The sequence below is a fragment of the Mustela nivalis genome, assembly GCF_964662115.1.
Source record: "Mustela nivalis genome assembly, chromosome: 8".
Classification (NCBI taxonomy): domain Eukaryota; kingdom Metazoa; phylum Chordata; class Mammalia; order Carnivora; family Mustelidae; genus Mustela; species Mustela nivalis.
Window position 1 is genome coordinate 53,633,415 of NC_139027.1, and position 26,457 is coordinate 53,659,871.

General features: G+C 38.9%; 1 protein-coding gene across 2 annotated transcripts in view; it reads right to left on the reverse strand.

Annotated features, from left to right (window-relative positions):
* Window positions 1–26,457, reverse strand: part of ANTXR1 (ANTXR cell adhesion molecule 1) — a 218,381-nt gene that overhangs the window by 162,941 nt on the left and 28,983 nt on the right. For both annotated transcript variants that reach the window (XM_082744116.1, XM_082744115.1), the window contains exons 2-3: window positions 21,817–21,888; window positions 17,106–17,177 (exon numbers count right to left, since the gene is read on the reverse strand). In XM_082744116.1, the coding sequence (XP_082600242.1) occupies window positions 17,106–17,164 (59 nt within the window). In that variant the 5' untranslated portion in view covers window positions 17,165–17,177; window positions 21,817–21,888. The remainder of the gene's footprint in view (window positions 1–17,105; window positions 17,178–21,816; window positions 21,889–26,457) is intronic.

The following is a 26,457-nucleotide window of genomic DNA, read 5'->3' on the forward strand; positions in this document are numbered from 1 at the left end:
TTTTCACTTGGTTCTTTAGAGTTGTCTTTGTTGTTGTTCTTTCTGATATCCTGTGTCTCCAATGTACTACCTTTTCCTATAAATTCTTTAACATATTTATAATTGTTGCTTTAAATCCCTGTCTGGTAATTCCAACCATCAAATGATGTGTGATTTGCTTCCATTACTGTGTTTTTTTCTTGATTATGGGTCACATTTTCCTGCTTTTTTCCCAAGCCTCATTTTCTTTTCATTTGTGTTTCAGACATTTCAGACATTGTTTAAAAAAAAAAAAAAAAGGCAGCGGAAACTTGGGTACAATGTTGACTTATTTTGTTCATAAGCCTTTTATCTTTAGGAGCTGAGAGTGGGGTGGGGGCTGCTTACTTAGATTCCTCCTTGAGTTAGGTTGAGTTTGGGCTGGGTTACAGCTTTAATTAGACTCTGATCCCTGTCATTAGCCTAATTCTCAGACTTCTGCCCTGCCCTGCCTTTGTGATCTTTTCGGTCTTTGAGTTGGGAGGGAAGTGGGAGCAGCTTCAGTCATTTTTGCTTGCCTTTGGATTCAACCCTGGTAGAACTCCAGAATCCAAGCCCCACAGTGATCCATATACAGGATTATGCATTTTTTCTTCACTTTTCAGCAACTGTTTCACTGATACTTTCCTGGGAAAAATGCAGAGGTGCAGGTGACAGGGAGAGTTGTCAGAAGACATTTCTTTTTCATGTAGGGCTCCTTCCAATAATCCATTCCTCTGGCACACAGTATTTACTGAGGTTCAGCTGACTTTTCCTAATCCCTGAATTGTCTCTCTCCAGGGTTACCCTACTTTTGCCCATACCTGGACCATATCCACCACCAAGTGTGGAAGTTTCTATAGACCTCTGCTCAGCTATAAAGGGCTTATTTCTCTCTAATTCAGTTTGCCAGTTCTTCCTGTGTGTCTGTTAACTCCATAGAAACATATGGATTTTATTTTGTTGGGACTTTTCTTCTTGACCATGGAAATGGAGGTTTTTCACATTCCTCTACATCCTAACCAGAAGCAGGATTACTATAAAACCTTTTTCTAAATATTTGTGACTACACATTTGTTTCAAGTCAGGAAGAAAAATACGAGAGGCTGAATACCAGCATATAATCTCTCATCTTAAAAAAACAAATCCTCTGTGACCCCACATCTCCTTCTAGTTATTCACCAATTTGTTTACATTTCTCTTCACAACACGACTTCTTGAAACAGTACTTGTATCCCGCTTCCCTGTCTTTCCATGAAGACTTTCTTCAAATGTAGAGTGATCTTTGGTTGTTCATAGTGAATGAGTGAGACAGAAAGACTTGTTTCAAGTTGTGCATGCAGGGTGGGGCATGCCAACTGGTGGATGACCAGCTTTTGTCAACAGGCTTGTTTGTTGGGAACTGTTGAATATCAGTGTATGGACATTTCCGCCCTCGCCCACCCCGAAGTATTTATTTCACAAAGAAAACAAATTTTCAAACTCTTTCCTTAAGTGTTAGTCTGGAATTGACAAGGAGGAAGGCTGGAAGCAGCCACATTTTTGATGCAGTTATCTCCATAATCTCCCACGCCTGGTGTGTGTGACTCTGAAAGCATCCTCGTACTTCTCTGGTGGAACTGGAGGAGTAATTTTCAGATGTGGTGGGAGGCAGGTGGTTCTGAGGTCGAACAGTTCCTCAAATAAAGTCTTTTTAAAAGTTCAATTTAATTTTTTGGTTTTATTTAAATTCAAGTTAGTAAACATATAGTGTATTGTTAATTTCGGGGTAGAATTTAGTGATTCATCAGCTGTATTTTACACCCAGTGCTTGTTACAGCAAGTGTCCTTAATGCCCATCACCAATTACCCCATCCTCAGATAAACTTAACGATATTCTAGTTTTCCCCATTTAGCCCTTCCTTGTCTTCAGCAGTATCTGGCAGTGCTTTCCAGGGTTTTGCTAGGCTACAGGCTTGTTTCCTCTCAGCATCTCCTTCTACAGGATTATATTTTACTTCTCTCCACACTGCTTACATCATTTGCCACTCTTTTCTCCTCTTTCCATCCTCACTCATATAGTGTTCTTATGGCTTAAATATTTCTTAGTTTCCTCAAAGATAGGCTTTGTGGTTTTGTTTCACATTCTCCTGGTTTAGGGGTACTTTTATGTGAAAGAAAGGGTAAAAAAATATCTTTACCTCTCATTTTAATATTGGAAGTCTTCACCTTCTAACCCATTCTGCTCTGACCTTTGTCTCCACGTCTCTGCTCCCCAACCATCTCCACATTGCCAACCCAATAGTCACCTCTCTGGCTTCATCTTACTCAAAACACTTAGCCTCATCCTCAAGTTAAAATGCTTTCTTTTCTTGATTTCCATTATGACATGCACTCTCCATCTCCCTCATTTGTCCTTTCTCATATTTCAGTGTGGCCTTTTCCTTCTCTTCTAGAAGTCTAAAGATTGGAGTGCCCTAGAATTCCCTCAGACCTCTCCCCCCACCCATTCTCATATTCTCAACACCCACACTGTTTTATAAGTCATTCTTCCCATGACATTTGATGCTAATGAAGGCAGTATGACCTTCAGAAGAAGATGACTTGGATTAAATCTTAATTCTGCCACTTCCTAGGGATGCCAACTTTAGATTTCTCAAGTATAAAAATGAAGGTGTGCAACTAGAAGATCTACCAGCTCCCTTCCAGCTCAGAATGAGATATCTCACTTTATGTAGGGAGCTGAAACAGATCCTGGGCATCTGCTGGGAACTGGAAAGGTCACAACTGGTAGACAGGCGCAGTCCACAATGTGGCACAGGTCTAGTGCAGACCAGTCAGTGAAGTTCACTAAGAGGAGCCCATCAGGGAATTTCCAAGGGTTGAAGCCTAAGCTGGCATACAGGATAGGAGTGATGGTTTAATCACAGGGCAACGTGATGAATTTGTCCAAACAAGCTGCTCTTTACACAACTCTGTTTTGGTTGGTTACTCACTCATGCAGTGGTTTTCACCAGGCAGTTTCCTATGGTACCACTTTGTTTTTGAAACAAATCTCTGTAAGACTTTCCCATCACTAACCCTTTTCCCCGGCTGAGCCATACTCTGCAGAAGATGGGAGTGGTGGAAAGTGGGTTCTGTATTCGGGGTTTCCCAAATACATTGCTTTCCCCTATGAGAACCTTCCGTTCCGTGCTCCTCTTAGTTCAATTAGTCTTTCTGGGTACTTGTAGTATCTAAAATAGTCAGGCTGATGGACTTGAGCCCAGTTCCGCTGAACACAATGGATGTTTGTAGGGGCATAGGATAGAATGGTGCTCTGCCAAGTCCTGTGCAACAGAGACTGTGGAGCCCAGAATCACCTTCTTGGATGGGAGCCAAAAGCGGACAGCCCTAGGGGAGATGATAAGCAAGCATCTTCTTTTTGGTCAGACCACATTTCTTTAGTATAAGCTGGTGAAAAGTCAGTTTTCTTCAAAGATAAGACTTTCCTCTCACACTTTGATGCAATATTGGGCTGGTGATGGGAGAGTATACTATATATGTTCACACCAGATTATCCAACCCGCAAGTCATAGGTAGGCACAATCTATTTGAAAAAATGAGTCGAAGGATCATACAAGGTGTTGAGAGTCAACGAGAACTCTTATAAAGCACTGAAAGCAATGAAAATTGCTTATAAAGCAATGAAAATTGGCACAGCCCCTTTGGAGAACAAGGAAATCATGTCTCTTGAAGTTATACATTCACACACCATAAGACCTAGCAATTAGATCCCTAAATGTGTACCAGAAATTCTTGCTTTTGACTATCCCCCTTGCCGGGAGATGGGAATGTTGATTGCCACTTTGTTTATAACAGCAAAAAGTTAAAAAAAACTAACTGTCTGTGAATAAGACAACAGATAAGTACATGAGGGTACATTATTACAATATAATATGATGCAATGGAAAAGTATGAACCAAATACAGCTCTATGTATCTTTATAGAAAAAGTCTCAAAACCATGATGTTAAGTGTAAAAAACATGTTCAAGAAAAATACACACAATATGACCATTTATTATAAAGCATAATCTGAAAAAATATAATAAATTGCTCTCAGGTATACAAAAATATCCAGTATCTGTTAAGAGGGAAACTCCTAAATTCAGGATGGTGATTATCTCTGGTGATGAAAAGGAAAGGGGGTGTGTACACAGAGGTGTCAATCCCTGTAACATTTTGTAACTGTAACAAGCTCGGTGGTGGATAATGAGGCCATTATCGTTTTGGGGGGGTATACTTTTGTTCCATTTGAAATACTTAATAATTTAAAAAAATGGTGGGGGGTGCATAGCAATAGGCTGAACCTACAGTTCACGAGGAGACCATCAGAACTGCTCAAGGGAAGCACTAAGTCTTGGACTTGACTCTAGAGGCCAAAGGACAGTGATGGCACAGGCAGGCAGCATTGTAGAGATGCCTATGTTGACCAGTTGCGTTTTGTCATTGCAGGGCCACCGGAAACCAGATGGGTTTGGTCTTTTCTGCGTCAGGTCTGAACACCCCACCATTCTTTGGTTGCACTGACCACTTCTGTATTTGTCTTGCTGGCCTCGTCCCGACTAGAGTGCTTCTGCCTGCTGCTCTGTCAGTTTTTATTCTTTGTATGTGCTTGCCACATGTGGGATAGAGGCGAGGAAGGGAAATAGCATTTCCGGAGGATCGGTGTTGCGCCAGCACCTCTGCTGGGCACTTCCCTTACATTAATTTACAACAGGCTCTGAGCAACACCATACAGTGGGTGTCATTCTCTCCACTGCACATTTGAGAAAACAGATTCAGTGGAGTCCAGTAACAGACTGGAACCCAAAGTGACCCTGGTACAAAGTCTGTATCATCTCTACTACATCTGTGATGTCCAGACTTGGTATAGGGCAATGTATTGTACACAGTGGCAGACCACACACACACACACACACACATTTACATATATGTTATTTTTTTCAGAGCATATGTTGTACTCCATAATCTGAGGAAGAACTCAACAGGATTTTTATCTGAAATCAAACATGGTTATGTTATTAGATAGGACACGAATGCACATGCATTTTTAAGATGAAAGAATGTTGAAGAAATTTCTTGCTTTTGATGGTCAAGTCAAGCTACACCCAAGGATCCCAGGAGTATCCTTTTACTTCTTCTCCTAATGGGGTATCCCCAGAGGAAGAGTGTGAGAAGTACGCATTACTCTCACAAATCAGTCTGTTCCCAGAGGGGCAGAATTGCTTCAAGGTGGGTTCTTTTTACTGTCACTGAGTCTCAGGATGAGGACCCCTTTGACAAACTTCCTCTGGAGACATTGCCTGTGTGCATCTGTCTGAAGAAGTCTCACTAGAACTGTTACCAGAGGGAAAAATAACCTTTCTCTGGCCTCATGCCAAAGCAGTATTTCCTACCTATATCCCCTCTATATAGGGATAGACCAGCCAAATGTTAAAACTTTGGAGAAGGCTGTGAGCCGTGGAGGACTGAAGACTCTCTGAATTGCTGAATTACCGCATGCCTGGCATTATTAATCTCTCCAACAGTTCTATGAAGTAGGGACTATCATTCTATTCATTTTATAGATGAAAAGACAGGCATATAGAGGTAAGAAACATTCCCATGGATGCAGACCCCTGGATCTTCTCTCGGTCCATAAGACAAGAGAATAAATACGCATGCTTCCCACTGTTTCTCTTAATTTTGCCATCAAATCTTTTGTACCTAAATAAAGAGTACCTAAAAATGGAACAAATCCAGGTTCTTTCAAGCACCAAGTATCTGAAGACTCGTTTTCTCTCTTGTTATTTTTAGATTTAGACAAGGTTTTTAGAACTATGTCTCTTGGTAATGACAGCCTGTAATCATTCTGCTCCAGGAATCAAGCGATGTGTTCAGAATATGTCATTTTCCCCCTGTGACACTAATGGCAAAACCACACTCTCAACCCAACCAAAGGATGACTGAGAGGGATGGAGAAGTGTGGTCTCTCGGTTTCCACTCAGCAGTCTGAGCCAAGCGTTCTTCATTTTCACTCCAACTCCTTAAGCAATAGGCAAGATACTTCACCTCTTAACCCCATCTGTGAAATGTTCTTTACCTCTTTGTGAAGCTGAAGTTCTAAAATGTCCTGAAGAGAAGTGTTTTCTGGAAGAAATCTAAGGGTTTGGGGTGGTGAATTGTGGATGCTAGGATTTAACTAAAAACTGTACATGATTGTAGAATTGTAGGAAACCCTAGAGGATAATGATTAAAGTGTGGACACCGGGGCCATCATGCCTGGGTTCAAAACCAAAATTGCTACACTTTTACAGTAGAGTGGCCTTGTGCCTTCTTTGACTCAGTATCCCCATCTATATAATACATGTAATAAATGATTCTCATAACACTCTTACAAGGTAGGTATTATTAATTTTCAATTATAGTTGAGAAAAGCCTTCTAGGTTATTGGTACATTATAATCCATTAATAAAAGATTGTATATAGACACAAAAGTATGTGTACTTATGCATTTACACATATACACAGGGATTGCTTCCATTTTAGTATTCCCCAGATAAGAAACAAAAGATAGCAGCATGTATATCTTTGCAGTAAATAGGGTAGAGTATGGAATGTAGTAGAAAAAAAAAATCACTAGATTTAAAATTTTTAATTTTGCGAGTTAAAAAAAATCCTACACCACTGACAACTTGTATGAGCTTGGAGAAATAATTCAATTTCTCTGAGAAGAGTTTTCCTTAGTAGTCAAATGAGGCCAGGGAGAGAGCTGGATAAGACACAATTTTTTGACTCACGGTTGTTCTGTCATGCTTTGTTTTTTAATCTTGCAAGGTTTAGAAGGAAGGCAAGACTTCCAGGTGAAAACAGGGGTCTGGGTCCACATATTTTAACTTTCCCTTTTTTTTCTCCATCATGCTAGAGAAAAAGCTCAACTACTATAATAGGGGGAAATGTTTTCCCTGCTGGAAAATAGGTCAGAGTGCCATACCCATGCCAGATACTTGGGATAATTCCTATAAGAAGTGTAGCAGCTGAGAGCAGGCTGAGGGATGACCGAGCAGCCTGGAATTCCAGGACATGAGGAGAAAAGTCTGGGGTTGTTGCTGTTCATTTCTCAACACAGCAATCCAGCCCCTACACCTGACTATCTTCACTTGGCTTCAGCTTCCTCCATCCCTTGGACAAATTACCAGGTCTCCACCCTTTCCAAGCAAAAATTATACATCTAAATTTTCCCACGGTCTTTAGCCTGGGATCTTCACATTTTCCATAAAGATTTTTCGTGATCCCTGACAGAACTCTCCCCAGATCCCAGGACTGAGAAACTTAGTTGTTCCTTTTTTGAGTTATTCTGTTAAGGAAAATCTCAGAAGTTGGGAAGAAGAGGACCAATTTGAGGAATCTGAGAAAATTTCCCCTTTGAAGCAAACTCTTATAAAAAAATGGGGAGCACATAAAGCAATTGCAATTCATATTCATGATGAAGATACTCCATCTCTGACACAATAGCAGGGTACCACACACATACACAAAAGGAAAAAATTCAGGATTAGAAAAATATTCATAGGGTTGAAAGTTATTTTCTGTCAGTTAAAAAATGCAGTGACCCAGAAAACAATAAATGAAAGATGAAAGAAATTTAAGAAGGCATACATAAATGAAAAGACAGTCTGTGTTCAGGGATCAGAAGACTTAAAATTGTTAAGATGACAATACCAACCAAAGTGATCTACAGATTCCATGCAATCCCTATCAAAGTCCCAATGGCCTTTCCCTCACCCCCAGAAATAGAAAAACTTATCTTAACATTTATATGGAATCTCAAGGGATTCCTAATATTCAAAACACACTCAAAAAAGGACTAAAGTTGGAAGATGCACATTTCCTGGCTTCAAAACTTATTATAAAGCTACACTAATCAAAACAGAGTGGTACTAGGATAAGGATAAAGGTGTAGATGACCCAGAAAGAAAACTTTGCATATGTAGTCAAGAATTTTCAAGAAGGGTGCTAACCATTTAAGGGGGATAAGACAATCTTTTCAACAGATGGGCTGGAAAAACTGGATATCCATTTGCAATAGAATGAAGGTGGACCTTAAAACCTTATAGAAAAATTAACTCCACGTGGATCAAGGACCTAAATGGAAGAGCTGAAACTAGAAAACTCTCAGAAAAATCATAGAGGAAAAGCTTCATGATGTTGGATTTGGCAATGATTTCTTGGGAGATGACACCAAAAGCATGGGCAACAAATAACAAAATAGATAAATTGGATCATCAAAATTAAAACTTCAATCAAAGGGCACTATTAACAGAAGGAAAAAGTAACCCACAGAATGGGAGAAAATATTTGCAAATCATATAGCTAATATGGGATTACTTCCAAGGATATATAAAGAACTCTTAGAAATTAACAACTACAATAAAAAAAAAAACTAATTTAAAAATGGGCAAAGGACTCGAATAGGTATTTCTCCAAAAAAGATACACAAATATGCCAATGAGCACATGAAAAGATGCTCAATATCACTAACCATTAGGGAATTACAAATCAAAACCACAATGAGATACCATTTCACAACGATTACAATGACTGTTATTTTAAAAAAAAAAAAAAACACACACACACACAAAACCCCCCAGAAAATAGCAAGTGTCAGCAAGGATGTGGAGAAATTGGAATCCTTGTACATCACTGGTAGCAATGTAAAATGGTGCCGCTACTGTGGAAAACAGTATGGCATTTCCCCCAAAACTTAAACATAGAATTACCATATTATCGAGTAATTCCACTTCTAGGTATGAGCCCCAAAGAACTGAAAGCTGAGACTTCAACAGACATTTACATGCCAGTGTCCGTAGTAGCATTATTCACAACAGCCAAAAGATGGAAATAACCAAAAAGCCCATTGACAGATGAATGGATAAACAAATTGTGGTATATACAAACAAGGGAATATTATTCTGCCTTAAGAAGGAATGAAATTCTGACATATGCTATATCACAGATGGACCTTGAAAACATGTGAAGTAAAATAAGCCAGATACCAAAGAACAAATATTATAAAATTCCACTTACGTGAGGTACCTAGAAAAAACAAATCCATAAAGACCAAAAGTAGAATAGAGGTTACCAGGGGCTGGAACAGTTTCAGTTTGGGAGATGAGGAATTTCTGGAAATGGCTAGTTGTGGGATTATTGCACAATGTGAAGTCACTGAATTGTATGCTTAAAAATGTTTAAAATCCTTAGTTTAATGGTATGTATATTTTATCACAGTAAAAAATTTCAATAGAAGCTGCAACTTTTAAGTTGAATACAAACAAAGTAATTAAAATTTGGTGAATTCTAGGACAAGAGTGAAACATTCTCTAGGAACTCAAAGAAAAATGATAAAGATGAAAATAAGAATAAGGACTTAGAATATAAAAAAGAGTTTGGAATAGATTTAGGAATCAAATGGACAGAAGAAAAGTAATAATAAAAGAAATTCTAGAAAAACACTTCTTAGACTGAAGATATTTGTTATGAGATGGAAAGGCTCAAATCACATACAAAGTATTACACAAAATCAATGAAGGAATCCACACCTAGATATATTCTCTTGATTTAATTTTTTAACCCCAAGGATAAGGAATTTTTTTTTTTTTTGCAAGTATCCAGAAGGAGAAAAAGAGGATACTCACAAAGGAGAAATGTACTAACTTGGCATTTTTCTGTATGCAATAGAGAGTAGAATATACACAAGGTAGCACTGTGTCATTTTCCAGTAAATTTAGGGGAAAAGGTAGTCAGGGTATAAGAATTTTGTATTCAATTAAAATATTTACCTGGAGGTGAATAATAACAATTCTCAAATTTAAGTTCAGCCTTACAAATTTTAATATTCACATACTTTTCAGGAAAATTTTACCTGGAAAAAGACTCAGCCAACTAAGGAATTAAAAAATTAATAAAATAAAAATTTCAAGTACTGGAAAGGAAATATATATGTGTATGTGTATGTATTTATGAGACATAATGCAAATAATTCTTTAAAAATTCAGCAAGGAGAATAAATGATATTACTTAATTCTTGCCATTATAAAGACAAGCAAAATTCATTGGGAACTGTTACTAGAATATAAATGGAGTTATACTTTTTCAAATTATACTTTTCAAATCATTGGTGAAAAATTAAAATATCAAAGAAGGTAAAAGACAAATGGGTGGACACAGAGCAGTAAATTATTTTTAGAAATTTAAGTTCATAATATTTTTTTTAAAGATTTTATTTATTTATTTGACAGAGAACACAAGTAGGCAGAGAGGCAGGCAGAGAGAGAGAGGAGGAAGCAGGCTCCCTGCTGAGCAGAGAGCCCGATGCGGGACTCGATCCCAGGACCCTGAGATCACGACCTGAGCCGAAGGCAGCGGCTTAACCCACTGAGCCACCCAGGCGCCCAAGTTCATAATATTTTTTTGACAAAGGACATAAAAGTATGAAAGGAAACAGAAAGGTTATTTTATGTTAATTAGAAATATAGTCCAAAGGGGCGCCTGGGTGGCTCAGTGGGTTAAGCCTCTGCCTTCAGCCTAGATCATGGTCCCAGGGTCCTGGGATGGAGCTCCGCATTGGGCTCTCTGCTCAGCAGGGAGCCTGCTTGCCCCTCTCTCTGCCTACTTGTGATCCCTGTTTGTCAAATAAATAAATAAAATCTTAAAAAAAAAAGAAATATATTCTTTTGAGAAATATAGTCTTTTGAGAAAAAGAAATAGTCTTTTGAGAAATATAGTCTTTTGAGAAAAAGAAATATAGTCTTTATAATTTATGCCATATTGCTTAGTTCACATGGATTTTCATTATACCATAATGAAATGGTATAATGAAAATCCATGTGAACTAAGCAATATGGCATAAATTATAAAGCAGTGTGTTGGAGATTCTCAAAAACCAGTTATGGTAGAGAGTTTAGAAAATACCTCACTGTCTTCACAGATCAAGTAAACAAAAATATAAGATATTTGATAAATTTAATCAATATATTTCTTTGTTTTAAATTTACTTGACAGACAGAGATCAAGTAGGCAGAGAGGCAGGCAGAGAGAGAAGAGGGGAACCGGCTCTCTGCTAAGCAGAGATTTGGGGCTTGATCCCCAAACCCTGGGATCATGATCTGAACCAAAAGCAGAGGCTTTAACCCACTGAGCCACCCAGGAGCCCCCAATATATTTCTTATATGAAATGTTATACTCATTAAAGTATACATATTGTCTAACACCCATGGATGATAAATAAAATTTAATTACATGTTAGTCCACCAACAAAAATTAATAAATTTTAAGGTTTTTAGAGAGAAATCAAGGAACAGAGCAGGAATGGAGGCAGAGGGGCAGAAAGAGAGCGAGAAATAGACTCTCTGCTGAGCAGGGAGCCTGATGTGGGGCTCCCTCCCAGGACCCTGGGATCATGACCTGAGCAGAAGGCAGATGCTTAACTGACTGAGTCACTCAGGTGTCTCCCAAATTGATAAATTTTAAAGAAGTAGAAATTATATAAACCAATAATTTAGAAAATACACAGGAAAAAACTTCATTCACGATGAAAGGAAAACTTAAAAATGCCCAGGAAAAAATTAATATGCACTGTATGAGACTGGTTTGAAGAAAACAACAAAACCTTATGTCTCTTAAAACCTTAAGAGATGTAAGTGAAGGGATATACCCTTAGATAAGAAAATACATACAATAAAACTATAATGCCATTTTGCTAATGTGATTCTGCACTTTCTATACATTTTCATGAAAAATCGCAAGAATACTCTGGTACATTAAATAAATGATTTAAAATGACTATGGTAGGAAAAAAAAAAAAGGAACCTACAAAAGACCAGGGTGATTTTCACTCAAGATCAGAAGTGAAGAAGGTCTGGACTTCCAGATGTTAAAACCAATAGAAAGTGTGGCCCTAGCTAGGGACAGACAGAAATGCAATGTATCAGAATAGAAAACACAGCAATAGATCCAAGTCTATGAAAGAGTCTAATTTTCAAATTGGTAGTAAATGATTATTCAGCAAATGATGGAAAAACTGGCTAAGGACTTGGAAGAAAAGGATGGATGTTGACTTTATACCTTACATCAGACTAATTTCTAGAAGTAACAATCTACATGTAAAAAAAAGTATAAATATATGTAAATAAAAGAAGTCATAAAAGGATAAGAGCAGTCCAATCATAATTATGAATACTGACGCTAAATTTCTGAATAAAATGCAGAAAAGAGTTCAACTCTATATTAAAATAATAATATATAACAACCAAGTATAACCAGAAATGCAAGAATGACCCAATATTAAAAACTTCTTAATGCATTTCACTGTGTTAGTAGGTCAATATCATCTTACTAGATGCCAAAAATGCATTTGGTTACATTGAATATCTATTCCTGATTTCTTTTAGAGGAAGAGTTGGACATCCTTGAGATGATCTCATTTCTAAATGATGAAACATCTGAAATATTTAAAGTAAGATCGGGAAAAAGACTATCCAGGGAGTACTCAGTGGATCATATGCAGTAGTTAACACTAACATAATGTATCCTGATAGTACTTAAATTAACATTAGATTTTTTATTATACTCATGAAGAAACCTGAAAAATGTTATTATAATTTGTTGACTGTTTTGTAAACCAATGAAGCTAAGATATCTTGGAAGAGAAACATGATATAATGCAAAACACATGAATTGGACCTAACCCAGAAACAAGAGTTAGGATACTAATTCTCCCGTTTTTGTCACTTGACCATTCCAAGTTCTCTGAACTCAGATTTTCAGTATCCCTTATCTATAAAATGGAAGTAATAGCAGGCAAGATGGAGTAAACTTGCTACTGGCTATCTCTCCTGGTGATTATTAGAGAAACTCTAGACAAAATAAAAAAAAAAACAACACATAAGGACTCTGAAAAGTAAATAAAGCAGATGAGCTGGGCAAGGTAGTTAAAACCTGAGAAGTAACACAGACAAGCATGGATTCCACACATCCCACCTCTTTTCTTTTAGGGCTTTAACCTAAGGGTGAGACTCAGTCACATGGTAGTGGCCTGGGAGCTCCCCATATCTCAGGCCCCTGGGAAAGGGAGCCCTTGGGGTTCAAAGACTGTGGAGAGAACCCTCACTTTCATTTCTCTTTGATTACTCCTGCCTTTGCCCCATGGGTGACCTCAGTAGCCAAACTCCCAAGAGAAACACCATTTTTCTTGCTAGTGGACTTGTAAAGGGTGGCCTCAGTGGGAAACATAGTGTGTAGGGAATCCTGCAGGAGAGAGGACTGGAGAAGGGGGTTCCAGTAATTCTGTGAAGCTGTGTAAGTCCTGGTCTCATCTCCAAGCTACATATGTATAGGACAGACTCAAAGCAGCTTAGCAAACCCTTTGAAAACTGAACTGAAATAAAAACCACCCCCCATGGAAGAGATAGAACTTGTGGTCTACCCCAGTTCAAGCAGAGAAGAAAGATTAATAATATTCTACAGAGGATTTGGAGATGACTCAAATGTATGAACAACCTACTATTAAAAATTTCTAGGATATATTTTAAAATTACTCGACATACAAACACCTAGAAATGTAACCAAGAAGGTAATTAAGATGCCAATCCTGAGCTTATGGAATTGTTAGGCAAAGAATGTAAAGCATAGCAATATGCTTTATGTATTTATTTTGTAGTATTTTTATAATACATTTCTACTAGTATTAGCTATTATATTTTAGATCTCCTACTATAATTATATTATATATAGTTAATCCATTGTATTTCTTTCATATGTAATCCCATTATATATTTAATTATATTACATAAAATACATTTAATTATGTTATCAAATACTATATATTTACATGTATTTAAATCTTTATATATTTATCTTATAACTATGCTCCATGAGATAAAGGCAAATAGATAAATGGAAATAAATAAATCCTTGAAATAAATGGAAAGATAGATGACCTCAGGAGGGGAACAAGAAATTTAAAAAGAACAAAATGGATATTTTAGGACTGTAAATCAAAGTACCGTCAATAAAAAATTCAATGGATGAGCTCAATGGCAGGATGGGGATGGCAGAAGCAGGAGGCAGTGAACATGAAGATAGATCAATAGAAATCATCTCATTTGAGAAACAGAAAGAGGAAAGATTGGAAAAGAATTGAGCAGGCCTCAGGCACATGCAGAATCGTACCAAAAGGTCTAAATCTGTGTCATTAGGATCCCAGAAAGAGATGAGAAAATGACTAGTACAGAAAAAATAGTTTAGGAATATGGCTGCAAATTCTTCAAATTTGGTGAAAGACAAATTTGTAGATTCAAGAAGCTCAACAAAGCCAAACAGGATAAACCCCAATAAAACTATGCTTAGACGGATCCTAGCCAACCTCCTGAGAGCTAAAGATAAAGAAAAAAATCTTGAAAGCAGTTAGTGAAAAATGGCATATTCTATATAAAACAATGCGACCCCGTTGGAAATTGAAGTTATAATGGTTATATGGGGATATGTGAGAAACGATAGGTAAGGTGCTTAGCAGATAAAACACAAATGGTAGGTATTATTACTCTGGTTGTAATTCCTTTACTACAGCGCAACATACTCAATTTATTTTCTGTTCTATTTTTTCAAGCTTCCCGTGGTTTTCTTTGTGTGGATTTGAAACCAAGGATTGGAGGCAAATATTCCTTTGATGGTATTCCTTTTGGTTTACCCACAATCTTTTGCTCTTGTTGAAACGAGAGCATCTTGTGAATTCACGTCCTATTTTTCAACGTGTTTTTTAAACTTATGTGGTGCCCTCACTAACTACATCTGTGCAATAATGTATCTTTTACTCTTTTACAGGGGAATTGTTTTTTTTTTTTTTTAAAGATTTTATTTATTTTATTTGACAGAGAGAGATCACAAGTAGAGAGGCAGGCAGAGAGAGAGAGAGGGAAACAGGCTCCCTGCTGAGCAGCGAGCCTGATGCGGGACTCGATCCCAGGACCCTGAGATCATGACCTGAGCCGAAGGCAGCAGCTTAACCACTGAGCCACCCAGGTGCCCCTACAGGGGAATTGTTAAGTCCAATTGAGATATAGGGAAAAACATAAAAATTCCTGTGACCAACTGAAACACTGGAAGTCACATTTTTCAGAGAAAGTAACATCTTGGAAGTTCTGAAAGCCTTATTCTTCTATCCAATCTAATGAGCAAGTATTTCAAAGAGGGAAGCCTCGTCCACATTTCTCCCTTGCTTAGTAAGGTTGGGGATGTGTCAGTAAAACCATGCACGCTTTGCCAGCTGACCCAGAGGTTAGGCCAAGCCATCCCCACGTGAAACCCACTCAAGCTTTAAGCAAGGCATTTTTGGCTATTTGATGCATAGTTAGCCCTTAAATATCCAATGCAGCTTCCAGCAAAGTGGAGAGTCCAGCCTCTGTCTCCTTGGTCCAAGAAACTAAGAGCAGTGAAGTTAAGGCATACAACAGTAGATTCAAAGTCAGATTCAGATGACTGACTTGAACTAGCATAACCGAAATGAGTCTGAGAAGCCTAGGCATTTTTAACAGTGTTTATAAATCCGTGACCCCTCTGTCCTCCTCACTTCCTAGAGGCCGTGAGCCGCAGCACACAAAATATCCACAAGGGATGGAGATCTAGGTCTCCCGGCCAAACTCGAGCATGCAGCGAGTGGAGCCAGCAAGCAGCTGCACCGGGCAGCCTCGGTTGTAGAAGGATGTGAAGAACAGGAGAGAGGGTTTTCTCGGAACAAAAGGCATCCCTGGATAATAGATGTCATCATGTAAAGCCAGAGAAAGGAGTCTTCCATACAGCCCTAAGCCAGAGATACTTCGTCAGAGCTTCTTAAAATCCTTGGCCAATATTGAAGGAAAGTCTCACAACTTTCCCAGGCTTAGGGTTGTCTGTGTAACAGAAGCCAGCAAGGTACAGTGGAAAAATGTGAAGCCTGCGTCTCGTGTGGGTTCTGCTTGGTATCTTTAGGAGCATGATATGGCCTCAGTTTCTCCTTCTGTTAATAGGAAATGAGAAACCCCGGTTTCTAGGATGTGGTTTCTGTATCGCAAATGGCATGCATGAATAAAAGATATCGCTAAAGGAGAAACAGGACTTGGAAACTTCTATATGGTAGAGAGTATTCTTTTTTGTTACTCATGGGAAACAAAGACATGGAGAAGAATGGGGATCAGCTCAGATTTGTTGGGTTGGTGCAAAATCCCGAAAACCTTACTCCATCTTGTTAGTCCTCTTCTGCTCTCAGAAGAGGAATGTTCTAGAATCAAGTCTCCCTGTACTTGTCCCTCCTCCTTTCCTCCCTCCCTCCTTTTCCATGGGTAAGTCTACCAACAGTCCCACATGTGTCCCCTCCCCCGTGGTGATCCTCTCATGTCACCACAGCACTTTGTAAAAAGTGGACAAATTGTCCTTAACTCAGGAAAAATGTTACCTCCACTTCCAATACACCATCCTAACTATGAACAAATGGCATGTCTCTATTTTTGCTAGCTTTCATGGGTAAGTGGTAAAATCCAAAATAATATTTTTGTTAAGCTAGGTCTAAGTAATCCTTTTATGTCAACAACACTTTTCCACACCTGATTCAAATTTCCTTTTATTCTGTGGCACCATATACAACCTGTTTCTATTCCTGCCTTAGTAATTCTATATGATAATATTTCAACTTCTTTCTTTTCTCACACTATGCTTATTATATCTCTGAAACCTTAATCCACAGAATAAATCTAATTTAAATAAAAGGAAATAGAATCCCCCAAGAATTTGGTTTGCTCCCATTTTGCTCCAAGTTAGCAGACCAGGTTGCCAGTTGAATGTAAGTTTTACTTTAATGTGAGTTAGTCTTTTATAGAATTTCACCAACATCAGGGAATTCCATCAGTCAATCACAGAGTAAACTAGCAGATGGGTCAACCTGCAAAGTTCAAGGCTTAAGTGAAAAGAGAGAACTATAAGATTAAAATGACTCACAGGGCAGGCACTGGGGCACAAATGTGTGAACTACTCAAGAAAAGGTGGGCTTTTTAATGACAGGGAAGGTGAGTGTCCTTACCTGTCTTCTGTTAGCTTCATTAGGGTCGTGCCTCGAGTAGAGAAGACAATAAAGGACATTCTGAGCTGTGGGCTGGAAAGGAAAAGAAATTCCATTAAAGCAAATAGAAAGACTGTGGAACGCCATCTCCTTCCGGTCATCCTCCCTGTTCTTCCTTTTGTATCATGGCTACCAGAGCCGAGGCCCTTCAAGCCAAAGAGGACCTCTGCAGCTCATGTTGCCTGTCTGTAGCCAGCAGCAGACTTAGAGCTGTGGACCAAAAGGAAGACTTGGGTTGTCATCCTGGAGGCTGCCTCTGATTTGACCCCGCTGCTCGGTGAGGGCGTGTTATGAGTACAAAAGCTAAAATTCATCCCTGCCTTGTGCTCTATCTGAAAAGGTGTGTCCCGGAAGAGGACGGGTCTGCGTGGTGTTTATAGAAGGGGGACTCCAATAGATAAAATTCGATAGCGTCCCCACAGCAGCCGGGTGGACCCTCTAGCATGGAGAGTGGCTGAGCTTGCTTTAGCTGGATGCCATCTGCCATTAAGATCCTACTATGAACTCCCTTTGCTCAGAAGAAAGGGTCACCATAACTTTTAATTTCACTTTTAGCTTCCCAAGGAGGTTATCTTATAAGGACAGAATGTGCTGATGGGCTACAAGAATGTATACTCTGCTTGGTAGTTACACTTCTCAATATTCGTGAACACAGCTGCATGGTTTGTAGATGGTGGTATCCATGGAAAATCCATACTCAGCTGAGGACCAAACATGTTCTCTGTCTTAAAGATGGACCGGCAGATGTAATAAAAGCAAAAGAAAAAATTTAAAAAAAAAAAAGAAGAGAAAAGATGGACTCTCAGGGTGTGGTGAATACACCAGTAGACTGTTGTCCTTTTGGGGCTCTCTTTGGGTGACCATCTGCTTCCTCTGTCTCAGCATAAACCTGTTCCTTCACAATGCAGTACTCTCCCCTCCCTGATCTGGCCCCCATATCTTAAAATTTCTCTTCCTCCAATGTTTCTTAACCACCTCTTTTCCACTTCTTAGTTTAGGACCTTGTCTTCCCCTATCTGACCAGTGCAGTTGTTTCCTAGCTGGTGACCTTGTTGGGCATCATCCTCTGTTCCCGTTCATTCTTCACACTGCTTCAAGAACTATTTTTCTAAAATATAAATTAGACTTGTCACCCATCTGCTATAAAAATCTCCAGTGGTTCCTGCTGCCTCCAGGATGAAGTCTACATTCATTACCATATGTCTGACGCATCTTTGGAAATGCTTACCGTGGTGTTTAACACTCGGTAGGAGCCCAAGCAGTACATGGCAAATTGAACGTTGGTATCTTGAAACAGACCTGGGCTCTCTATCCATGACACCATTCTGTCTGTTACCACCTCACTGCTGCTAATCAGCAAAACACCCTGTCCTAAGTGATAATAATGACCATCAAAATTATAATAATAATATAATAATGGTCAGCCTTATCAAGTGCTTACTATGTGCCAGGCACTATTGTAAGTGATTTGCATGTATTTTCTCATTAAACCTGTAACAACTTTATGAGATCGGTACTATTATTATTCCTACTCCCACGAAAGGAAATGAGACCCTGAAGGATAGAGTAATTTCCCCAAGGTCACAGACTTGGAGAGTAGTAGATCTGGGGGCTTAAAACCAAGCTTCTGGTTCTGGAATTTGGACTCTTAAGCACCATATATTATCCTGCTTCTTTTGCATAGAGTTCAGCTCTGGAAAAAATGAATTCAAAATGTGGGAAATGTTGGGTTCCAAGAAGCAATTGGTATATTTTGTATATGAGTCTTGGCAAAAGACCTAATTTGGGAGTTTCAAACATACCGATGTGAGTGGGGTTGTTCCAAGACAGAGTCAGCAGTGAGAAGGGAAGTAAGCCACAGCTAGAACCAACACCAACATTTAAAGACCCAACTCTGGTCAGTGGGATGAAAGGAGAAACCAGAAATCAGTGAAGAAGAGAATTTCAAGGAAAGAAAACTCTCAATCAAGTGAAGTTTCTGTATCCAGCAGAATAAGCACTGCCAGACATTCATTGTCTTTGTCCTCATGGGGCATCACTTAGGGACTTTGGGGAGAGCCAGCAGGTGGGGGGTGGGATGGAAGCCAGATGGTAGTGGGTCAAGGAAGGAATGATAAAAGTGCAGATATGGAGACTCTGAGTCTTTAAAGACATTGGAGTGAGAGACCAGTAAGAGAAACATATCTATAGTATCTATAGAGGGACATAATCAGGAGATTCATTATTTTCTGTTTTGGGTTTTTTTTTTTTTTTTTTTTTTTTTTCAGATACGGGGCAGGAGAGATTTGTTTATGTCCATTGATGTGGAAAATGGAACCAGGGAAAAGGTGGAGAAAGATACAAGAGGGAAACAAAGACCTGGAGGAGATTAGAGACAATGGCATAAAATGGACTAAAATGGAGGGGTCACCTTCAAAGGGGGATATTTGAGTCTCAGAGACAATGGGAAGAACAAGTATCTTTTAATAGGGCTAGAACTTGAGGCATCACTTTTCTGTTATTCCCAAGGTTCCTGGTGAAATGGGAGGTGAAGTGCTTTGCTGAAAGTGGTGGGTGAGAGGTGTTGGGGTTCTGAGGGAAGCCATGAACAGTCAGCATCATTATTAGGAAAATGGGAGGGGGTCAGAATAAAGATGAATAAAATAACTTAAAATTTCCAGGATCTCACTTAAATTGGAAATGGTAGTATTTGTACTGGCATCAGCCACTGTTATTAAAGAAATACCCACCCTGTACTATCAGCTGCCAAGACTATTTGACTATTTATTAAAATGAATAAATAAAAATCATTCATTCCTTTTCAAAATCTGTCCATTTATTAAAAACTATTGAGTGAGCATGCACTGTGTCAGGTGTTACTGCAGGTACTTGGGCTGTAGCTGTCAAAATACAATTTGCATGACCATGATATCTTGGTGACACACTTTGAGGGTGTCCATAGCTAAAAAGGGCCATGGGAGACAACCAGAGGAAAGTGTCTTGTGGTCTGCATTAAGCCATGTCAACTTCTCTAGTCCTCAGTTTCCTTGTCAAAATAAAAGGATTGGGTTAAGTGCCCCCAACCCCTACTTCTCAGTGTCTTCACTACTCGGATAGTGAGGCATCTGCAATTGCTGAGCGAACAGGGAAAGAGAAGTGCTGAGTGGCCACCCTAAGCCAGGTGCTGGGCTAGTTGGTTTGCACATGTTTTGTCTTCTAATTTTCACATGCAAACCAGGGTTCAACCAAGGTAAGTCAATTGCTATGGTTGCGCAATGGAGCTTGGATTCAAATCCATATCTGCCTAACTTCAAAGCCTTTTCCAGTAGAGTCCTCAGAGAGAACAGAAGACCAGAAAAGCAAATAGAGACACAGCAGATACTGTCAAGTGTCTAGAGGCAGATTTGTTTTATAGCACTCCAAAGGATAAAATGGATATAACGGATGTGAGTATAGGGAAGGACATATTGGCTCAATGACAAAGAGAATTTTCTGAAAACTGGAACTGTCCAGCTATTGGACTGGTTGCCTCCAAAGACAGCAGTTTCTCACCAGAGCTATTTAAGTTGAGGGTAGCGAATACCTCTTAGAATAGCTTGGGCAGTTGTTGCTTTTAATTCTAAGCTTCTACTTTTCTCTCAAATATTTTGCTTTTAATACCCGCCCCCCCCACCATATATTTGCTTCTTACCTCCCCTTTCCCCTTTCTCCTGTCAGCATCTGCTTTTCTCATTCATCTGGGTTTAAATGCTTCCTGCTTGCAGCCTCCAATTTTTGGCATTATAGACAGGACACCTTCTAACCCTTTCCCTCCAGTCAGGCAAGCAGGAAAGAGAGCAGTAACTGAATTTGGAGGGAATGCATTTGTCTTTACCTTAGTCTCAGGGATAAAGAATGTTATTCAAAGAAGTTTATCGTTACTCATATGGGCTGGCAGACTCTACAGGACAGGAGTGGCCTTAGAATTTGCAATGATCAGAAAAATTTTACCAAAGACCTTGACAACTGGCTTCAAGCACATTCGTGAAAGCTATCACAGTTGTGTCATCCCTTAGAAGCTGTACTCAGGGAGGATGAAATGACTTTCTTTCCTTTATTAGTGGGTGTCTATACCTACTGGAAGTAGGACCTCCAAGGCTCTGCACATTTATAGTGATGATGTTCAAAACTTTATTGTCCTCCCTTGGAAAGTGGTGTAAAGAATGCTCAGAGAATTCTATCTGATAAGATACCTAGCTCGGCTGATCAACATGGTGGTTTGCTCAGGACTGAGGAGAGCTCTCAGAATGTGAGATTTTTCAGTGCTGTAGCCGGGAATTTTCTGGGCAGATTGGGATGAATTGGTTACCTTATACCCTATGCTGTTTATATCTGAGTCCAACTAAAATAAGCCAACTGGCTCAGACTTGTCCACTGTGAAAGAAATGTTAATGATCCTTCTAGAAGAATATGTAATCCAATAAGAGAGACAGAGGTAAAATTTTGGTCTTATAACCAAATAAGGGTCCTCCTGAAAACACAGAACCAAAAGTTATTCCAACATGTAGCAAAGAGGAAAACAAAGTAAGGTCTTTGGTCCAAGATCTGAGAGTCTACCTTTGTCAAAAAGCATGCCCAAAGTAGCTAGAAATTAGTAGAATAGCAAACATAGGCTAGTTTTACTCACAGCAGTGCATTATACATTCTTTCTCACCTGATGAATTTATGAGCCAACTGTTCCACAAAGTAATAGATTTCATTCCAGTGGTGCAGCACACTTCCTGATCTAGGAAAACAAAAGTAAATGTTACTTAATCAGGTATTCACTTTTCTTTACCTTGCCTCATTTCTCTTCATGTTCTATTATTTCACATTCAACCTACCCATTAACTGGGCTCATTATCAGAAACTTCTGTAACTTTGGAAATTATTTGAAAAAGTGTTCAGACTAATTTTTGTTAAAGAACTTCCTTTCACTCCACCTTCTACTCCTTCCACCCCTATTCCACACACTAATGCATGTGTGCGTGCGCACACACACACACACACACACACATGCACGTGCACACACACACACACACACATATCCCTGGACCCAGATTCACAGGTCAGTTTCAAATCTTTAAAAAAACACTATGCTTGTGCTATTTAAATTATTCACTGATTGAGGAAGGAAAAACAATTCTAATTTATTTAAATGAAATTAGTGTAAACTAGGTGCTTGAGCACACAAAGATAAACAAATTCCCCTCCTTAAAAAGAGTAAAACTTCATACATAAATATAGATGCAAAATGAGTCCACTAAATAAAATAGCAAAATAAATCCAGCAGGAATCTAAAAGAATAATAATTAATTAATAGGTGGAGTTCATTTCAGGAATGTATTGTGATAGTTCACCATTTAAGAAAATCGAATGTAGCTAGTCTTACTAATAAATTAAAAAAGAAAAACTGTATGATTATATTAAAAAGGAAACTTTGTCTAGGACATATGGAATTACAGAATTTTAGATTTGGAAGGGGGTTTCCTTATTTCCCCAAATTGACTTCCGTTTTACTGATACCATTTCCTACTGTTTCAGTTCAGCTTCTAAATATTTCTGATAGTGCTTCTACTCAAGCTGTTGCAGTGACTTCATGGTAGGTTTTTCTATTCTAACCCATTTTTCTGTGTAGCTGTGATGCCTCTTTCCTTTTTACTTTGAGGGTCTGTGTCAGGTGAACTCTGCATTTCCGCCTGTCATTCTAATTGTTGAGGTTAGAAGTTTGCTCCTTCTACTCTGACATTTTATACAGTTTATACAGTTTCCACTGGTATCAGTTATTTTTTTATTTTTTATGCACTCATTTACCTTAATTTTAACTTCTAAGGAGTTTGTTGCTTTTTTTCTGTTTCAGATTGTTTATAGATATTTAAGATGAATCTGTGCAATAGATTTTGTGCCTTCTTTTCCATGTACAATATCCCAAGAATTCTCATTCTGATTGAGTGTATTTCATCTCTATAAGGAGAATTCATTCCTCTCTGCCCCACATCCAGAAATGAGGTCTGCCTGACCTGAACAAAAGTGACACAGTAAGTTACAATCATACAGTGAAAACTCTGTATCATAAGGCTATCTCACTTTCCCCAACTTAATCTATAACTTCAATTCTAGGAAAAAAATCTGAAAGGATGTTTTGTAAAACTCAAAAGCTGACTTTAAAAATGAAATGAAGATTAAAGGTCTAAAAGTAATCAAGGCAATCATGAAAAAGAATAACAAAGCTGGAAAACTTGCCTTATCAGATATAATGACTCCATATGCATGATACATAATAAAAATGAGGTAGAATAGAGAACCCAAACCTCAATCTAGATAGGGTCTTGCTAGTCAATGAAAAAAGTGATTCAAACTGAGGAGACAGAACTAACTCTTTAATAAATGATGCTCTGACAATAGATTTCTAGTTGGAAAAAGCCAATTAGATCACCATCTCATACCAAATGTTAACTAGATGTCTTAAAACCTAATGCGAAAGACAAAACTTTGAATCTGTTGGGCAAATTATAGGAGACGTTTATGTCCTCAGGTTAGTGAAGGGTTTTTTTTAGCTGGGTACAGAAAGTAGGAGTTGTTTTTTATGAAAAGGATAATTTTGACTGCCTGAAGCATCTACAATTCTGAATGACAAAAAGATGCCATGAACAGGTTCAAAGACAAGAAAGAGTGAATGAAGATGTCTGCAACAAATAAAAAAGGCAAAAAATTTGTGTCCAGGATATGTAAATAATTGGTACAAGTAAATATTAAAAAGGCAAACAATAGAAAAATAGACCAAGGATCAGAACAGGTAATCCCCTTAAGGACAGTAAATCAGCATTTGAAAAACACTGAACTATTCTAGTAAATGCAGAAATACATATTTAAATGATTGGAGAAGAACAAGCAATTTCCTGTGGCAGCAGCATATAGCTCTGCAGAGTAGGGGGTGAGGAAAGTAGGGGGTGAGGAGACTGGGTAGATAGGGAAAGGAATCCAGGGGTTCAGGTAAGGAGGGGGACAGAGACCCCCTCCTCTTAAAAAATAAACCTTTTCCAATAGAACTTTTCCATTGGCCTCAGCCTTTATACATATTCCAGCCACTTGGGATACTCTGTGTCTACACTGGCAAACTCCTACTCATTCTTCAAGACTCAATGTAGTTCTCTGCATTGACCAACATAGATGGGGCTCATTGTCCCTGTCCCACACTCTCAGGGCACTGTGTACATCTCTCAGTCATTATCCTCAGATGCTGGGTGGCAATCACCTCTTCTTCATGTTCCCCCCACGAGGGATTTAAGAATATTTGCCTCTCCAGCACCAACCAGTTTGTTCGATGGAGGAAAGAAGACATGGAAAGAAGCCTCTATTGCTCAAGGAAGCCTCTTGATCTTTTGCCAGCTGGACACCAGCTCTTCCGCCCTCGTTTGGATAAACATTCTGGGTTTGGTACTCAGACAGCTCCAGCCAATTCCTGTGACCCTACATGAACCTGAGGAGCCTTCCCAGATGGGTCAATAACTCTGCAGCCCAGCTCCTTGGTAAATGGGACTACCAAATCATCAACAATAAAACCTAATGGCAGCTGGGAGTGTCCCAAGAGCTCACCAGAACTGTATATTACTAGTCCTGGGCTTTTAACCTTTGGAAATCCTCTTTCTTTAGAATCCCAGCCATCCTTCTGGACAGGATCCAGTTGTATACTTCAAATTCCAAAGACTAGTCCTGCCTGTTTTCCTCCAGCCATGGGGTAGATGGTCTGGCCCTAGGGGCTCTAGTGCAGGTCCAATGCTATGTAAGTGCCTCAGAAGAGGCACCACATGATTGATGAGCTGTAGTCCAATCTAGAATTCTGCAACTCCTATCTGCTGGAATCAGGAGCTTTCCTTGAGTGCTGGTCATCTGCTCCCTCTTCTGAAATTCAATGTTGTGTTTTGGTCCACATGACCATGTGTCTCTTAGCCATTTGTATGTTTTCTTTGGAGAAGTGTCTGTTCATGTCTTCTGCCCACTTTTTGATGTGATTATCTGTTTTGTGTGTGTTGAGTTTGAGGAGTTCTTTGTAGATCTCGGATATCAGCCCTTTGTCTGTAGTGTCATTTGCAAATATTTTCTCCTATTCTGTGGGTTGCCTCGTTGTTTTGTTGACTGTTTCCTTTGCTGTGCAGAAGCTTTTGGTCTTGATGAAGTCCTGAAAGTTCATTTTTGCTCTTGTTTCCTTTGCCTTTGGAGACATATCTTGAAAGAAGTTGCTGTTCCAATGCCGAAGAGGTTATTGACTATGTTCTCCTCTAGGATTTTGATAGATTTCTGCTTCACGTTGAGGTCTTTTATCCATTTCGAGTTTATCTTTGTGTATGGTGTAAGAGAATGGTTGAGTTTCATTCTTCTACACATAGCTGTGACTAGCACAAGTACTATTTGAGGGGTAATGTTAGATGCTCAATGATTGGAGAGGCATCCCCACATCTCTTTCATCCCAAGTTTGATTTTCTCATTAGTAGAGAAGTCCTGCAGTGTGGGAATTGTCCTGGGAGGGGAGGAGGCAAAGTGTGGTAAAATAGAGACTTGAACCAGAATTGAGGGACTATTCTTGGCTATCTGCCTAAGGAGCAGAGGTCTGGTATAAATCCTCGGGTTACCATTTCTTTGTTCTCAAGGATTGGCCTTACCGAACAGCCACAAATCAATTTGCATTCCTTACTTAAACAGGGTGATTCAATAATAATTCCCACTATCACACTGTCACAAAACACTTCATTTTCACTATTTTTCTATATTACTGGCATGTAAAATGTACATAATTTGGTGAAATTCATGTGATTTGTTGATGCTAGGTACAGAGAAAGATCCAAGAAATACCCTTAGGTGTTAAGAAAAGTCTGCATCTATCTGGAAACCTTCTTGTTGATGGGCAAGCACTGTATTTTTTCAAGAAGAAAATAAAGCAATAACCCTAAGACAAAACTGGAGGTAAGGAGGTAAGGAGATATTGACAGTCTTGCTTCTCCTATTCTAACTTGGCTAATAATTGCCCTGAGATTGTTGAGGTCTGTGGTTTCATATTTATACATGATCATTCTTTACACAATTATGTGAGCCTTGACCAAACATACCCTTTTTGGGACACACTTGAGAAGCACATAGTCTTTTCCCTTAAGCATTGAGGGTAAATATAACCCTCTAATATTCTGGAAACCAAACTGGTTTTGTCTTCTCTGGATTACCATGGGATCCCAAGGGGCCTAACTTACCAAAAGAGCAGAGGAATATAGGAATCCTTCTAGTCCTTATTGTTGAGTCTCCTTAACCCACAAACACACACTCT